Genomic DNA, 18,153 nt, shown 5'->3' with positions numbered 1-18,153 from the left:
GCGTACACAAGAATATCAGATTGTTCAGTATGAAGATAAAATCTTTATTAATCATGACAGAAAATACATACAACATTAAAAAAAACACTACAGTGGGCTGGTTACAAATCCATTTTTAAAGATACAGTATCATACAAAGGCAATGTACAAAACAAATAAAAACAGCTGCACTTGTGAATCACGATTTGCTTTAGAGTCCTTGAAGTTTGCTGTAAGAACACAAGAGAACAGTATGATCATTAGTGGTTGTTAAAACTACTGCATTCTGTAATGACTGACTTTAACAAAGATGAACAGCACGTCTAACCTGTCCTCAACAGTCCTGTTGGATGGGTAATACACCTTAAATGTGAAGCCACTCCTTGGGAATGAGCCCTGTCACAATAAATGAACGACAAAATATATTAACGATAAATATGGGATAATGCTGATGTTGTAAAAATATTTTTGTTAAAGTTACTTGGAAACACAAATTTTCCAAAGATAAAATGAATACACACTTCAGTTAAGCTTATTTTATTTCATACCGGGTTGACACAGAGGCAGTCTGTGTTGGTGATGCTGAAGGGGTCATATTTGTCTGCAAAGACCATGACATCAGGGACCGGATAGACAGACAAGGAGTAATCATACGCCCAGAACACAGGACTGACATACAGAGGCAGTGGACTCAGGTGACCCTGAGAGAGGATGGTCTTGACAAACTGGAAAAAGAGAATGAAGAATGAAAAAGTCATTAATTTGTACACACACAATAATAATAGTGTATGTGTGCGGAGTAATGAACAGGTTTGTTTTAGAGAAGCGGAAACCCACATGGTTGGGAATGTCAAGATTGTTATTGGGCAGGCGCACACAGTTTCTGCACATCTTGTTGACCAGGTCTTCCCTGATGATCACGATCTCCTGGCTGCAGTACTGAATCCTGACAGGAGAAACATGCCATGACAATGAAAGTCAGTTTTACAGTGCCTTCTGTCATGAATTTGGTCACATTTGTCTCAAAGCCTTAAAAATCAACCTATAGTAAAATCATTCAAATTCAAATATAATAGAAGCCAGATAATGTTTCACCTGCACGGGTTTGTTGTGAACACAGAAAATGGCACCTTCTCTCTGAACTCCTCTGTGATGTGGTCTGCCAGAGGAGGCCTGTTGGACACAACATTTGTCCACATCTGTTCAAACTACTGAACACAATTTATGTCAAAAATCACATGCGTCTCTATGTTTACCTTGGCAGGATGGCGCCTGGACCAGGGTCTTCGGGGCCAGGGACAAACACAAAGCGACTACTGCAGATTCAGGATGAACAAATGTAAGTCAATGGTAATGAAACATGAAGTTTGGAATAAACCAAGGTAACAACTTCCACAGATCCTACCTGCTGTGGATGGTGGGGTATGAACATATGGCATCAGCAAGAGCCCTCAGTGACTCTAAAAAGAGAAATATAAATCAGATACTGAAATGCGGTTGTTCATCCCCTCACGCTAGATAGAAATAGATTATGTGTGATGGGGACCCAAAAGTTTCACCTTTGAGTGATCTGATCTGTGCCTTTCCATATGGGGCAGAAGAAAAGTTTCCACAGAAAACGAAACAAGTGGGAGGCATCGCAGCATAGCCTGTAAGAAAAAAACAAAGTGAAGTTAACTGTGACTGGTGTCTCATGTATTGTTGTCCTGTAACAACGTTGATGCAGTACCAGACCTGAAAACATGACGTTGATCTTTTCCATCACTTCAACGCTGTCCAGCCACACATCGGAAACAATAACGAACATGGCGTCCTCATTCTCCTCCTCCAGCTGCTTCAGCTTAGCAGAAGCCTTCACTGAAGTGGTGGATGGACCACCAAAGAAGTTAATGTTGCCGTAGTATGCCCTGGAAATGAAGCAAGGATCATGCTGTGAAAGAGCAGGGACTGGAAAGCTAAGTTCACTTTAAAAGATGATAATTAGCGTAAGTGGAGACAGCCTCCATACTAAGTTATAGAGAACTCTTTGCTAGTTTGTGCCTGTCTGGTTGACATGGCTGATTTCAAAACTTAAAACATATGTTTGTTTGTTTTTTCCTTCGTGTTGCTTCACTGGCATTTTCACCAACAAAATAAGATGACTTTATACACGCACAACAAGCTACAGATTCACCACAAGTCTAATGTGAGGTTGCATATATGACAACACTGAAAGCCTGCCACTTCTTCTTGAAATGAGCCTGTCTAAATGTGTTTCTTCAAACCCACTGACCTTGTGGCTGATGACGGCTCTGTTGGTGGAAATCCAAATCCATTGACGTGGAAAACCGAATCCTCATACCAACCTACAGGACAAAGGCAAAACTTGACCTCTAATAACGCATTATTATATTAATCTTGATGAATGCTTGTCTTTTTCTCTCTCATTCTGTTAACTGCAGTTGTATTAGTAGTTATCTTACCCTCCGCCAGTACAAAGCAGGATTCGGTGTACAGGCCATTATGGAACTGGTGATTAGGTTGTTAAGGAATACATCTGTTTTAAAAGCCACAACTAATTGCAAAAGATATATCACTCTTTGATGATGGGCTCTGACAAACAGATTAAAGGATATTGCTTTGGACATGTCCAGTTGTACTGTTCCACTTGGGTCCTCCAGGTAGAATTTACCCTTAAAATTAGTTTAGAAATATTTCAGATAGACATTCAATTTCATAATTTTCAAAAAACTACAAAAAAAGTCAAATTTCTTCCATGTGCACTTGAGACAAATAAACTAAACTGGTCACTAGCTCACCTCTTTCATTTGTGTGATCATCCCGAGTACAATCACCTCTCCCAGTTTAGCTGTGCTACCAAGCAATGCTTCAATTGTCTTCAGCTAAAAAGGACAAATGGCAACAAAACATTATGTGAGTAAGATGCGAAACAGTAAAATGGGTTTAATTTTATATAAATACTCATTGAGATTCAATACCTGAAATTTGTTTTGACCTTCGTCAACAGCAGCTCCGATTGCAGGTGGAGTGAAGAGCTCATGCCGATGTGTACGCTAGGGAAAACACATCTTTATAAATACAACACACAATACTAAAACTTTAAACAGCCAATAAATCTATTTATACTAACCTGTTGTAAGATTGTGTAGCGCTCCCTGAAGACTTCAGCTTTGTCTCTGGCCAACCCACACACACTAGGGACTGGATGTCTGGTCATACTGATGCTGAAATGAAAAGGCAAAAATAGAATTGAAAAAACTTTGCTTCCCACAACATGTAAGTCTATACACTAGATCTGACATCAGCAGCATAAAGAAAAACCTTTCTTAAATATTTCAGGTACGTTATGGCACAAAGGAGAAAGAAATAGTCACTTTACTCACGGTACAAATTTCTTCCGCTCCACGCTGTATATGTATCTGGGTACATCGAACGCTCCAATGATGTTGAAAACATTATCTCTGTAAGAAAGTTAAACAGTTCATATAGAAAAGATTTCCTGTACAGCACAATAGTGGTCCTTGAATTATGAATATTTTTTTAAGATTTGTTTTTAAAAAAGCCTGGTACATATTTGTTCATACAACAATATGTAGAATAGAATAGAATAGAATAGAATAGAATAAACTTTAATGTCCCATAGGGGAAATTTGTTGTGGATGTGCATGGTAAAAAGCTGCTTTAATATACATAAAAATACATAAATGACAGTTGACATGTACACACACACTCATGACACACCCAGTTAAGGGTAAAAAAAGATTAAAAAGTAAACAAACAAACAAACAAGCATCAGTTATTGCACATCTCCCAGATAAAAAATAAAATAAAAACAAGAGTTATTGTACACCTCCCAGGCCTCAGCGTACACCGTCTACAGAGCTATTCAAAAGTTTGATGTGGGTGGGTACGAAAGAGAATTAAAAACGATTCAGTCTGCATTTAGGAAGTCTATACCTTCTACCGGAAGGCAAGAGCTCGTAATTTTCTAGAAGGATATGGGACGGGTCTGACAAAACCCTCCGTGCCTGCCTGACTGACTACAGACTGCTCATAGATGGACTGGAGGGAGGGTTTGTCAGTCCTCCCCATCACCTTCATAGCAGTCTGGACCAGGCGCTGCAGCTTGGCTTTAGACTGTGCAGAGAGGTTGCCATACCACGCTGTTATGCCATATCTAATAACACTCTCTATTACTGCCTGATAAAAAAGAAACATAATGTTTTGACTGACCCCGAACACCCTCAGCCTACGTAGAAAATACAGCAAGTAACATAACTTGTATCAGGATAAAGTCAAGTAAGAGAGAAAAAAGATAACTCAACCCAAAAATTAATTGTTAAAAGTTGTCACTTACATGGTTTCGTCACAAGACTGAGTGCAGTCCTGTACAGCGGTTTCCACCACAGACAGCTCAATCATACTGGAGGACACTGTTGGAAAACAGACAAACAGAAACACACTCAGTGCTGCGTACAACTACAGAGAGAACAAGTCAATGGACTGGCTGCGCTGTACTTACATGGCTGTTTTTCCACCGCATCCAGGACTTTTTCAATAATATCATCCAGTTCAGAGGGACTGACAGACTCCAGCACCTCCACCAGGTATTTGCTGGCTTCACTGGAGCACAAAACAGCATGATGGGAAATAATTTTACTTTATTTGTCAGACAGGGCTGCAGGAGATACAGCTGAAGCAACATAAAAGTTGCAGCTGTACTACTCTAATTTATCAGTTACTACAATGTACTGTAGTTATTTACCTTAGATGTACTATAAGTTACATTTTGATGCTCATACTTATGTAGCCTACTGTACCTAATATTTTGGATGACACTTCAACTAGCTGAGAAAATGAAAATGTTGAAAAATGTTGAAAACACTTTGAAAACAACTATTGGTTAAAGTGAAATTAGTGAAAGCAGCTGAATCCTTCACTTGGGTACAGAACAACATAAAAGCACGAAAACCTGCTGGTGTCGTTCTTGTTTATTCCCCCTTTTCACTAGCATACACATATCATTATAGTAGAAGGTATGGAGCAGCTGTCCGTGCACCTCAGTTGAGGGATCATACACTCGAGCTCACCGCGCGTAGCAGAAGTTTTAACATTTCCACAACGTTTAACAACAACTATAATACATACGGTCGCAGTATAAGTCCCCGCATCTTGAAGCCAGCCGATACTTTCGTCTTTATTTTGCGAGCAACATCCATGTTTGTTTCTGTCTCTCTGTCCAACTCAAGCTTTGGCGCTAAATGCCCACTTCCGCATACATTTCATCACTTCCGCCGAATCCTTTTTTTTTTTTTTTTTTTTTTTTTTTTAGCAGATATTGATTAACTGATAAAAAATAACGAGCTATTTTAATGACATTTTAAAATGTATTCTAACATTAGATATGTAGTGGCCAAAGTTAATGTTATTAATAATGATAATATAATATTGATTGCCGCTAGAACAGTAAAAGAAAAAAAAAGCTACAAATCTTTTGGATTTTTTTCAAGGTCGGTATTAAAATATCATGTTATTTTTCCTCACATAGTTGTTATTTGGAACATTTATTTGACATTGCCGGTGTACGGCAATGATGATTTTATTTTGAAAAGGGAAGAGGACCGGAAGTGTCATATAATTTAACGACACAGCAACAAGAGCAAAGAAACGACGGTCAGCTGCTGTTTTTACGTTTCATGGACGAAATGTTGTGGTTTTCACCATTCACAACATGAGAAAAAATTGTAAGACCGACTGAAAGTGTCCTGTACCCTGTGAGTATGTAAAATGTCTTGCCATGCAAATATTTCTCTGTTTATGTAGTAAGCCTACTGTGTTTACTGTGTAACCATATGTGTGTAACCTTATGTTACACTTTGTAACCTTACGTTACATAGCTTATGCAGACTAATTGTGTACAAATAGACTACAATTAATCTGCATAAGATATGACACTATTTGAAATAGTGTCATATCAGGAGCAATTAACTGTCATTTATCTTAACCCTATAACAACAGTATGGTTATCTGGTTTAACCCTATAACAACAGTATGGTTATCTGGTGTTATATACGGCTCTGCCCGCAGTTCACTGTCACTCCCTTTACTCAGGTAGTAAATACTACTGAGGACGTAGGTGACATTTTTAGACAGATTCTTATTATTTCTGGCTCAAACACTCGCTTGCCCTTTCTATTAATAACAGCCAGTCATGGATTCCGCATTTGAGAGGCACTGCTCGGAGCTGGTGGCCCGAGAGAGGAGCGGGCACACGGCTGTGGTGGAGGGGAACCTGCTGTATGTTTGGGGCGGCTACATGGTGAGAAAATAAACAAACAAAAAAGTAACATCAAGCGAATTATATGATAAAAGACCCTGTCTGAGTCAGTCAGATCAGATGTACATTCATTATTAATTGATAATTAAGATAGATAATTTTTTCGTTTGATTTACTAATAAATCCACCAGCTAGTGTACCTGTATACTAAATGTTATTTACATGTGAGTGCAGGCACCAGTAATAATGCATCAATAATAATCCAGTAAGAGAATATGTACAGGCTACTATACGTACTGTATATAGACCTATTTATTAGCAACACAAGAAAACAAAATGTTGAGATTTGACAGGAAACATCGTGTAACAAGTATTTCCTTCAGTTGTCCTAAAACAGTTTTGCAATTTGGTATTTCTACTTCTGCTTTAGTTTAACGTACGTACGGATTTCAATGTAATAGACACACATTTTCTCTACAGTCAGTTGCTGATGATGAAGTTTTCCTTCCCAATGATGAAATCTGGGCATATGACTTGCAAGAAGGTGTATGGTAAGAATATTAAATATTCACCCAACATAGATTCACTCTCTTTTCTCTTTCTAGTGGTTGTCCCACACACACACACACACACAAACATACAGTGTAATATTCAGACCATGTTTGGACTGATGCATTGCATACTCTCCTGAGGTGTTTTACTGTCAAGTGTCATGACTAAAGTGTATCTGACTAGTATATCCACATTTTCTATCTTTTCTTTTTTTTTATGAAGGGAGGTGTTTCACATGTCAGGGGAAGTCCCTCCCCCCATGTCTGGTACATGTGGCTGCTCCCTGAATGGACACATGTACATATTTGGAGGTTGTGATGATAATGGACAGACAAATCAGGTGAGGTTGATAACTGGTGCTGCACATTAAGAATATCTTTTTTAATTGAATAAGTGAGTATAAGTATTTACCTTCGAACAGATCTACTGTGTCAACCTGACAGATGGTAAATACACATGGAAGAAGATCATGCATGAGACAGGCTGCCCGCCCTCGCCTCGAGACAAACTATCCTGCTGGATTTATAAAGGACGGTAAGATCTATCAATTTCAACCAACTGCTATTTCCTCTACTTTGATAAAGTGTCAGTGTAAAGTAAAGTGAACTTTTGTGTAAAGTGACTTTTTGGGGATGAGTATAAGTTACAGTATTCTTTTGAATATTGTTTCCAATAGTTCTCTATTGAATATGCATCACTTCACTTCCATGTTTTGGTTTATTTTTATTATTCCATATGTGACATGTATAATTGTAAACATAATAGTAATCATCTTTCTTTAATAAAACCCAGAATAATCTACTTTGGAGGATACGGCCACAAACTACTGACTGATGTTGACAGCAGGAACAGAAGCTTCATTGTAGATGAAGCTACATGGGTAACTTTTTTTTTATTGGCCTCATTTCTATATTAGATTTTGTACTCGAAAGCATCCGCCCTCGAAGAGAGATGTTTCAGCATCTGGTCTAAATATATCAAGGAAATCAGTTTCTTTGCCTTTGTATTTGGTTTTCAGGTGGAGGATGTCTTCTGGGGATGGAACAACGAGGTTCATATATTTGACCCCGTGCAAGCCAGTTGGAGTGAACCACAAACCCACGTGAGTTAGTTAAAGATATAAGAGAGAGATTTACATCAGTGATATTTAGGACACAAATGAGTGAGCACTGTTGAAAGTCTGCAAAGACAGCTAAATTGTTAAAGTACCCTCAAGATAATATAGTGATGGTTTTGTGTCCAGGGCCGTGCTCCTGCCCCACGGGCAGCACATGCCAGTGCAACACTTGGCTCCAGAGGATACGTCTGTGGAGGCAGAGTTATGGTGAGAAGAAGAACTTCATTAGTTCTTCCCTCATGCGTACTCACAGTCAACGATATACATAGATATGAGTCAGATCCTGCATTTTGTAATTTGTTTTCCTGTTTCTTCAAATGCAGGAATCCAGGACAAGTGACGTTCACTGTCTGGACCTTGAATCATGGACGTGGTCAGAAATGTGCGTATGTGACTGTGACCAAGGGGAATCCCATCTTATAAGAATTGTTATGCTTTGTTTCGCCTCCATCCTGATTTTCAGGGATAAAACTTTAGACGGTGCAAAGAGAATGCAAAAAACATACTTATTTTCAAAGTCAAACCTGGCTAAAACAAAACAGTAATTATTGTGCAAAATATATTTTCCAGAGTCCCAATGTTGACCAATCCAGTGGGCAGATCGTGGCACACGCTCACAGCAGTATCAGACAACACCTTGTTCCTGTTTGGAGGTCTCAGTGTAGACTGCAAACCAATGAGTAAGAAAATGCACACACTTTTCCCCCCTCACATTTATTTACGCTACTTATGTCCCTTAACTGTTTATATTAAAAAACACACTTTCCTCCACCAGGCGATGGGTGGCTGCTTGATGTTGAAACAAAGAAATGGAGAGAAGTCGAACATCCCTATAAGAACAAGCCAAGGTAATAATGTCCCCAATGTAGGGGGGACAACATCTGACAGTACACAGTACAGTTTTATGATGTGCCCCCCCCCTGCTGTACAGGCCTCTGCCACCTTGGTCTCAAATGTTTAGAAACCGTTCCTAAGAATATGAGCAGTATTTTAAATTGTAAGTATTTTTTACATTTTTTTAACATCTTTCCTACTCAAGGTTGTGGCACACAGCATGTCCAGGGAAAGACTCTGATGTCATTGTGTTTGGTGGAAGCTGTGATTACATCCTCCTTGTTGACACTGTAAGTATCACAGGCAGTAATAGAAAATTGCAGGTAAAAGCTAAATTCTGTGTGTGTGTGTGTGTGTGTGTGTGTGTGTGTGTCACAGTTTATACTCAGTTTTGTAAAATGCATGTTGGTTAAAGTGCTGTATGCTCAATAAAAAAACAGTCCCCCTGAAAACTGACAGAACTCAGTATTGACCTTTGCAAACCGTGCATCCTTCTCTACAGGGCCACTGCAATGATGCACTTGTTTTCCAGATGCAGCCATATCCTCTATTCAGGTAAAAACTGTTCTGTGTTTTATCTTTAACAACAAAAAGATTCATTGTTAGTGCTTTTATTTTTAATTTATTGTGTAATCTTTTTCCTAAAATGAAAACAAGACAGTGACAGGCTTTATCTTCTGACAGGATTTGTGAGGATTACATTGCCAAGAATGTGAGGAACAATGAGACGCTCCGAAATCAACTTCCTCTGCTGCCTCCTAAACTGTTGACAACAGTACAGGGGAGGATGTCTTTCTACAGGCCTTCAAAGAAAAAACAGTAATAATGAAAAGAATGTCCTAAATGCCAAGAACAATGCAATATCATAAAGCTGTTTTTATTTAAGTACTCCCCTCAGTGTAAACATCTTACTAACACTGTAGGGCAGCAAGTTTTATTTTTAAAATATATTGTCCAGGATATTTTATGGTGTTCTATTTTATTGTTTTACAGATTTTAATCTTATTTTGTACACTCTGCCTCATGAAACCCTCTGACTAAATGACTCTATAATGGTGATTAAATGACACTGAAATGTGTTTGGCTGATGTAGATTATTGGACTAATTCATTTTAATTTGGAGGTAAACTAAGCAATGAAATATGACACCCCAAAAAATACAGCACAGTCAGTTTTATTTACAGTAGAAAAGATTATTTTACAAAATTTGGTTGATATGTTGCTTTTTCTCAAACAGTGACTGGTGGAGCATAACACATAAGAGCACTTGAATCCCCACTACTCTTTTCCACCACTGAGTGGCAGCAGACTGTATGTTTGGCTGACTCATCAGCAGAAAGGTGGCAGTGTTAAAGTGAGCCTGACTGAAAGTCTCCCGTTCTCGTTCGCCACACATTCCTTCTTCATCAGGGTAGAGAGGTGGAGCAGCTGTGGTCAGGAAGGAAACCTTGAATAAACAGTCCCAGCTTTTACCTTTGCTGGTCTGGCATTTATGGAAAACTCAAACCCTATGTTGTGCACTTAAACTGGTGGAAAATGTTGTCTCAGCATATACCATATAAGGTCTTAGAAATGTGATTTTAATGTTTAAATTGTGCAAAATTGTTGTGATTAAGCAATCAGAGAAACGCCCATGTTCTCCTTCATCTATGAACAGACAAGTTAAACTTCAGAAAGTAATAGGTAGTTGTTGCATGCTCTGTGGGAGCCCAGCAGCAACTGAGAGTGTGACAGTGACACCTCAGCACCACAGATAAGGAGGCGTGTGTCTGTTAACAGCTTTGGTCTCTTGAGAGGAGAACCCATGGCATCAGTTCAAGCTGGTGCAATTACACTGCCTCTTGTTGTTAAGTAAGACTTGAGTAGATGGAAAGGTCTGGAGTACAGCTGTTTAAGTTCAACACAAACAATGTTGGATGTATCTAGGAGACCCTGCATAATACAGTCCAATAGCCTTCCTATGTAGCAAGGAATTTGTCACAAAAAAACCCTGGTTCCCTTTCTCTTTTTCAATTTTTTTTTCTAACTATCAGATCCCATAAAGACAGCTCCAGAGCTGAGCTGCAGAGTTCTCAGCTGGGGGTCAACTGAACTCTCTCTCAATAGTGTCCATCAGCTCCTCCTCTGACCCATCGTACAGGATGACCGGTGTGGTAAGAGAAGAGCCACGGCAGCTGCCAAAGGTCCTGGGGAGAGGTTAGACACATGTCAATAAAATGTTGGTTTAAAATAGGGATGTGTGTGGACCTGTATAATTTTGAGTGCAATGATCAACAACAACAACATTCAATCAGTTATGTGATCAGCTTATGTTGCATTTAAGATCCATCATAGTGAAATGGCCAGTGAACGTACTTTGTAAATATAAGTTCATGCTCACCACCAGCAAAGCAGCAACAACAGATGCTTATTTGTTTCTGTGCTGTTGCAGACATTTGACTAATCTGAGCTGCACTGAGAACAATGGGCTGGTATTATGATACTTTCAAGGTGAATTTGATCTGGCCCAGCTCGGCTTTTACTACTCCACTGAGCTCACAGATCCATTATTTATTAGAGTTGTCTACTTACGATTGTTTTTCTGATGTGGGAACAGCTTCCAGCAAAGCCTCTCTTGTCAAAAAGCCCTGTGAGGAGGACTGACAGAGGAGAGAGAGAGAGAGAGAGAGAGAGAGAGAGAGAGAGAGACCATTATGTGTTTTCATCTCAGCTTTGGGCATTTCTCCTGGATTGTTGTTATTTTAAAATCACTCTGCTGTTGATCATCAGTTATAAACTTTGTTGGACTGGAACAGAAATATGTCTCATCCATTATAGCTAATGATAAATGCAAATAGTAAAATTATAAAGTCCTCACATTCTGCTGACTGGGGCGCAGAGGTGTGCTGTTCTGTAACTGTGTGAAAGCATCATTGCTCCTCTTGTTTACTGATCCACCGCGCGAGCCACGTGGCCCCTCGGCTCTTCCCGACGCACTGGCTCGAGGCGCTGCAGAGCCCGGCTCGTCCTCGGTGTCCTCCCGGCTGAAGTGGCACAGTCCGTAACTTCTGGATTTTATAAAAGTCTTCTTAGGCCCGTTCTTCTTCACCACAGAAAGCTGCTCGTAGTCTTTCAGAGCCCTGTCCAGCTCTCCATCAACATCATCGTCCTCCGCGGAGAAGTCGGAGTCGTGCCCCTCGCTGTTGCAGTCCGGTGGCGCACGGTTGCGCGCGTTGGCCAAAATTGCATGGATTTTGAGAGGCTTGAACGGACGGCTGTCCTGTTTGGGTGAAGTGACACCCGCAGCTGTTTTGGTGGAGTTCACCTCGCTGACACACGCAGGTGCAACTTTCTTCTTGCTCGGACCGCTGCCCATGATGTCAGTGTCTCTGTCACAATCTAAAAGAAAAGTCCCATCATCTCCAAATTCTCCTTCACGCACAGCAACAAGCTCCCGGAGTTGGATATTAACCCGCACAGACTTGATGCTTGGCAGAGTTTAAAGTCAAGTTTGAGGCTGTTAAACATTTCTTTGGCTGAAAATAACCTTCCCGCTCTTCATCCGCAGTCAGGCTACTCACAACTGCTGCCTGTAAACTTTCGAGTAACTCCACATCAGATGAAAAGCAGTGTATCCGTTACATAACACCAGTTTAGCTCTGGACCTCAGGGAGAAAACTCCGCCTTCTTATAGTGGGAAACACGCACCCTTTATGTTTCCAGTGTTTCCAATAGAACAGGAGTAACATAGACTTTTATTTTGGAAGCTGGACTTCTTCATCTAGTTTTGCATTAAGTTACAATATTTCTCGTTGTTTTTTTCTTTTTGTTTGTTTTGTTTTTTAACAGAGGGAGACAACCTATAGGTCACATTTACAGTCACTCCTTGGCACTTGGCACTGAGATTACATAAGCGTTTAGACAGCATGCAAGATGAGGAGGCAATTAGTGTGAGTTATTTGTATCACATCAGCAACAATGACCAGCCTATTGCCTGTCTGGGTTCAGCTAATAGATTTTATTGAGCCAAGTGAGGTCAAGAGTGAGTGAGTTCCTGTCCGCCCGCCGGGTCTGGGAGGCCCCCAGCTCACCAGCCCCTCTGGTGACTGATTAAGACTGAAGCCCTGAGCCACAAGAGAGAAGGGGGCATTCCTTTCCAACAGCTTGGGCTTCCCAGAGATTCCTCAATAAGCTTTTGTTTGGTCCACTTGCACATACAAAAGACACAGTGGGGGCATCTCCCTGCCCAGAGCTGTCCAACAAGAACCCAGAGTCCACCCAAGTAAAGAAGCTGTTTGCCATCTTTCATTAAATGCCTCTTTCGCTCTGTCTTTCCTTGCACACATTTGTGTGTGTGTTTGTGTATGTGTGTGTGCTCCAGACAGCTGTGCAACCTGTTCTCTCTGGAGGATGACCAAGTCAAAGACACCTGCTGTTTAAGCAACTGCATTTTTTTCTAACTGAGTGTGAGAGATTTCTCATTGAGGAAATTCCTGCTTTGCTCTTTGACTTAGATTTTACAAAAACAGGCTGTTAAAGCTGAAAAATATTCACGTTACACGACAAAAGAAACTTCTGCAGATTGCTCAGCTCCAACTGATCATAACCATAAGTGTGATTGCTGCCCAATAATCAACCCACCTCCCCAAAACATCCTCAGATAAAAACTGGAAGATGCTCCTGACTGTTCCCCATAATTTTACAATAGTGCAATGCTTCTTGCTGAGTCTTGTTTGTGTTGTTTTCAGCCTCCATTTCTGTTCTTCTCTGCCTGCTTCAGCGTATCATTAAAAAGATCAGACAGGCAGCCACATCTGGTGAAGAACTCAACAGCTTCCAGACGAGGGGGAGGATCTGCCGCAAGATGGAGGCCACAGCCCAGCTCGCCACATAACTGTGGTTTCTCTAACTTCGCCCTGCTTCAACAATATTCCTCCTCTGTGAATGGAGACTGAAAGACGTAGAGAAAGTTATGTCTGTGTGTAAGTATGGCTCCTTATTCTGCACGGTTTCAGATACTGCATCATGTCCTTGCAGGGTGCGTGTCAAAGTCTTTTCTCTGGTCTCTTTTGTGCTTGTTGCTTTTGCACTGTTAAGGATACTTTTTTCCCTCTCCTAACAGCAGGAGAGCATATGCGAGAAGTTTTAATTGTCATGACTCAACTGCTCCATTTGCAGGGAACAAATAAAACTATTGTTGCCATCTTTGAGCTAAAAACAAAAACAAACATTTCTCCCATATGTCTCAAGAGAGTATTTAACAAGCCAGCTGCCCACTGAGAGGCATTCCAGTTAAACTGGCCGGGGCCCCCTAACCCCTCCAGGTACACAAACATAAACACAACACACAATTTCAGCAGGGTTTCGTTTGAGCTCTGTGATAAACAAAATTTACAATGACATTAAAATATATTAAAGACACAAATGTAATCTTGGTCAATTACAATGAATATCTTGTCTTTTTAGTAGATAAAAAAGAAAGGTCATTGCTGGTTGCACGGGTTGAACAGTGAAAGTGGCTCTAATTCCAGTAGATAAAACATTAAAAGTATCTCACTGTGCCACAGATAGGCGTATATTTCCAAAAGGGGGTCCTCATATCATGTCTAACTAACTCTTACGTATTGCCTTCCTTTGAACAAAAAGTAGATTATGTTTACATACTGCACTGTAAATTAGGTAAAACATAAAAGTCATCCTCTTTGTAGTCAGACATTACATCCATCGAGGCACTGCACAGACGTAATCAACTGACCAGATGAGCGGAGCTGAGAAAGGGGAATATTGTAACTCTGACACAGTGACATAAGGTTGTCAGGGTAACGTTCAATGCAGCCAAGAGGGGTTCAACTGTAGTAAAAGAAACCGGGTCAGCCCTATTTATCTTTGAGCTATCCCTCTTAATCTGCTAGATTACCAAATGTAAATTAAGACCCTGGCTGTTTTGTTGACGTTGAAAGTACGTCACAGAGATGATCTTTTGACCTTTGGAGGAGGTTTTGTGGGAAATCTTTTCAGTCCCCTCCGCAAACCTTCTATTGCCAATCAACACATCAGTAGTGACACGCCTTATATATCTGTCTTCGACAGTTTGCTGTAACAGATGTGTTTCCGACCTGCTTCCAGATCTGTTTCTCGGTGCCAACAGAGCTCATGGTGAAAGGTGCATTAAGGCCGCAACCAGCAGATGGCACCAGTATCCAAGAAAAATAAATCACACTCACCCACTTTCCTATTGATTATTTTGCAAATAAAAAGGCTTCAGGGCCCTTCTACAATAGAAACACTCACTTCATCTTCAGCTTTGATTTTAATAATAAAGATGTGAGAACAGTTCTGCTGAGATCATTGGGAAACTTGAAATGTACTAGTGTGAGGGTTTGTTTAATGCCAAAACATTCTGTACTGATTTTCTTTATCTTGATTTTCTTTTCTTAAAAAAAAAAGAAAAATCAGCTAATAACGTTGAAAAAGAAAAAGAACATTGCACAACCAAAGTTGACCATTGTACAGTTGAGGCAAAGAAAAAGCTAAAAAAGAAACATAAAAGAAACCAAATATTAACTACTACAAGGCACTGAAGAATGGGAAGCAAAATGAGGAAGCAAATGTGTAAATATAGGTAATACAAGAAAATGCTTGTGTGGTGAAAAATGATAATTACTGTTATTGGTGTAGCTGTAGTAATAGATCAATCATGAAGTCTACATTATTTGCTTAGCTGTCGTTAGCACACTGATGTGTAATAAGTGTATTAATTAAACAAACATGTTGTTGTTTTTTTATTATTGAGTTCATAGTTTTTAATTGGTAGTAGAGATAATTGTATATTTCTTATTCTTAAACCAACATTACATCGTTTTAATTATTTCCAATAACCTCTAATGACATCACATCACTAAGATGAGCTTGTCAGCAGAATGTTGTTTTTACGTAGCAGCACAAGCTTTCATTTGGAGTTGTATTTATGGCCACTTGTTGAATGCAATGAATTCTTTTAGCTCTGTTTTTGGTCTCCACCAACTCCTGAGTTGAATTAGATATCTGTCCCTAAGGTAATAAATGCTCTATTATGTTAACCCGCTGGCTTCTAACTGTGTAACTTAAAAGCTACTGTAGCGATGAGCTGAGACTTGTTATCAAGCTCTTTAAACCTGAGGCTAACTCTAGAGTCAGGTGATAATTCAGTGTAGGTTAATCATAGAAACAACTCCTTTCACATTGTTATAGTGTTTTGCCACTGTTATTTGTTACTATGTCGAATTTAAAATTAAATTCCCAAATACCATCCTCTTAAAGCAACTGCAACTATTGTATTTAACACAAAATACAGCCCTGTGTTTGAAGATGAAATCACAGTGTGTAACTATAACGTCTCCATGCACTGACTTCCCCACATATTCCCATATGTTTGTATTCGTAGCGGTGCTGTGTACTGGAGGGTCTACTCATCTCAGTCTGTGGTCACTACTGCAGTGACCCATTTTTCTGTCAAAAGGCCATGTAATCAACAGAAAACAATTACTGCCTCTCTCAAGCACTCACAGCGCTCGATACCAGCATCTGTTCACTTCCTAATTACCTACTAGGTAAGAAGCTTCATTTGGAGAGAAACTCACAGCAATCAATCCTTGCATTATGCTTGGCTTGTTTGTCAGCATCCTAATGTGTTGGATTGGATGTGTCAGGTCTGTTCAATGCAATTCTCTTTGATTAACTTTTCTTTTACCTTTATACCTTTTATTTAGATATAATTTTTTTTTTGACTCGTTGCAACTTTTCTCTAATTTAATCGAGTGTAAACTTGTGACCTGAAAGTATATCAGGATTCACTCCTTAGGCTCATTTCACTCGATTTCTCCCAGGGTAAGTGCTAACCTGGTGCTGCCCCCACAGCACACTATTTTAAATGCATTTTCTTTGTTTAGAGCCTTTTTTCTCCAGCTATTCCAGATACCTCCTCTGGCAGACAGTGTGTCATGTTGATTAGAGCAAGTTACTGTGAAGCATTGCCTCAGTCAAGTCCTGGCTCCGTGGATGATGTGGAAGAAATACACCAAGGTGAAGCTGTGGTTTAGCCCGTTTCTTAGAAGTTTTCTCAAATTCTCATTGGCTGGATTGTGTTTTTGTTCTCTCATAATGGTGTGTTTAAAATGACAGAGTTAACAGTGGATATGAAGAGTCAAAGATGTATAAAGTCTGATTCCTTCACAATTTTGCTTGTTTTTAGCCATGCGAGTGAAGGATGGCTATATTGGTCTGTCAGTTTACTGCCTTGGTCTAGACTGAAATATCTCAACATCCACCCGGGTAGATTGCTATGAAAGTTTGAGCAGCTGTTCATGTTCCGCAGAGGAGGAAACTTCATGACCTTGGTGATTGTCTGACTTTTTCTGTAGCACCAGCAGCACGTTAACAGCTGTAGTTGCAGTGATTTAGAAACCTTAAGGATTGCCAAATGTGGTACATACGTTACCCCCCTGGGGAAAATGTTTTGGTGATCCCTTCACCTTCAATTGTAATGTTTCTATACTTAAGTCTTATCTCCAAAGTGTTTCATTTCTAGCGCTCACAGCTTCTTAAAAAAAAAACATAGCTATATTAGATGTGGATTAATACTACTTTTTCTCTGTGAGCAGCATGGGACACTGCAGCCAAAGCAACCTTTAAATAACTTTAAAGCAGAAGTAAGCGATCCAGTCATTTTGGCTAATGCTGCGTTCCAGGCAGGCTTTTGAAACCGTAAGTTACAGCTTCAAGTCACAACTTACGACTTTGTAGCGTTCCAGGCAACCCGCAACTCGCGTTTCTCCGACCTGTTGCCTGTGAAAGTCACTATAACGGCCACTCGTAACTTCCGACCCGTGAACTCGCACCAGATCGAACTGGTACGACTTCACAGGTCGGAAAAACACGAATTACGGGCTGCCCTGAACGCACCATAACTTCTTGTCAGCCGACGGAGTTAGCAGCCCCCGCCCTCGTCATGGATCTATTGGTCCTCGTCCCTACGTCACCACATTCACACGCATCCCTTGGCTGCACACACAGCCCTTCATGCTGTTCTCTCTCCTCATTGGATAAAAATTGTAGGATACAAGAAAAGTTTTCTCCTCGGCTCAGAGCAGAGCAGAGTGACAGAGAGACCCGTGTTTCGGTCCAAACACTCTATGTAAGCGATTGCTGTCGGAAGATATAACTATTTAAGACTTATATTAACACAAAAATATCGCTTACTTCTGCTTTAAACACGACCCTGATAGTTAAACTACATATTGATACCAATGAATCCTTAATATGAAAAAATAAATATTATGATGCTATTATTCTGTTGACAAAACCAGCTGCTGAACAGCACCTCAAAAAGTTTTTGTCAGGGATTTTTTCTGTCTTTTCTCTTTTACTCTCTGTCAGA

The 18,153-nt window shown here is 40.0% G+C and overlaps 3 protein-coding genes across 4 annotated transcripts; 1 reads left to right on the top strand and 2 right to left on the bottom strand.

Moving 5' to 3' along the window:
- Positions 1–20: 20 nt before the first annotated feature.
- Positions 21–5,272, bottom strand: pole2 (polymerase (DNA directed), epsilon 2). Its single transcript, XM_085767339.1, has 19 exons — positions 5,128–5,272; positions 4,502–4,602; positions 4,337–4,412; positions 3,363–3,440; positions 3,110–3,203; positions 2,958–3,032; positions 2,778–2,861; positions 2,595–2,651; positions 2,442–2,490; positions 2,252–2,324; positions 1,714–1,886; positions 1,539–1,628; positions 1,385–1,439; positions 1,236–1,295; positions 1,075–1,152; positions 817–925; positions 528–704; positions 308–375; positions 21–209 (listed from the first exon to the last, which is right to left on the bottom strand). Exons 1-19 carry the CDS (start codon positions 5,196–5,198, stop codon positions 191–193), a joined length of 1,587 nt encoding a protein of 528 aa, XP_085623465.1. The 5' UTR covers positions 5,199–5,272; the 3' UTR covers positions 21–190.
- A 323-nt stretch (positions 5,273–5,595) lies between these two features.
- LOC146963668 (kelch domain-containing protein 1) lies at positions 5,596–9,838 on the top strand. Of its 2 annotated transcripts, none has more exons than XM_085767110.1 (14): positions 5,596–5,753; positions 6,185–6,298; positions 6,737–6,807; positions 7,031–7,148; positions 7,230–7,342; positions 7,601–7,688; positions 7,827–7,910; positions 8,052–8,132; positions 8,249–8,307; positions 8,496–8,605; positions 8,701–8,773; positions 8,965–9,049; positions 9,262–9,314; positions 9,444–9,838. In XM_085767110.1, exons 2-14 carry the CDS (start codon positions 6,191–6,193, stop codon positions 9,580–9,582), a joined length of 1,182 nt encoding a protein of 393 aa, XP_085623236.1. In that variant the 5' UTR covers positions 5,596–5,753; positions 6,185–6,190; the 3' UTR covers positions 9,583–9,838. The 2 variants fall into 2 exon arrangements, with proteins under 2 accessions (XP_085623236.1, XP_085623237.1); XM_085767111.1 differs by having other exon boundaries at positions 5,626–5,757.
- Positions 9,749–12,359, bottom strand: LOC146963667 (uncharacterized). The gene is made up of 3 exons (XM_085767112.1): positions 11,617–12,359; positions 11,331–11,398; positions 9,749–10,945 (listed from the first exon to the last, which is right to left on the bottom strand). The coding sequence occupies exons 1-3, from the start codon at positions 12,112–12,114 to the stop codon at positions 10,843–10,845; spliced, it is 669 nt and encodes a 222-aa protein (XP_085623238.1). The 5' UTR covers positions 12,115–12,359; the 3' UTR covers positions 9,749–10,842.
- Between the last annotated feature and the right edge of the window lie 5,794 nt (positions 12,360–18,153).

Source organism: Trachurus japonicus, chromosome 22 (genome assembly GCF_045865225.1).
Source record: "Trachurus japonicus isolate A0001 chromosome 22, Traja_1.0".
Classification (NCBI taxonomy): domain Eukaryota; kingdom Metazoa; phylum Chordata; class Actinopteri; order Carangiformes; family Carangidae; genus Trachurus; species Trachurus japonicus.
This window is presented reverse-complemented; position numbering and strand designations above follow the sequence as displayed.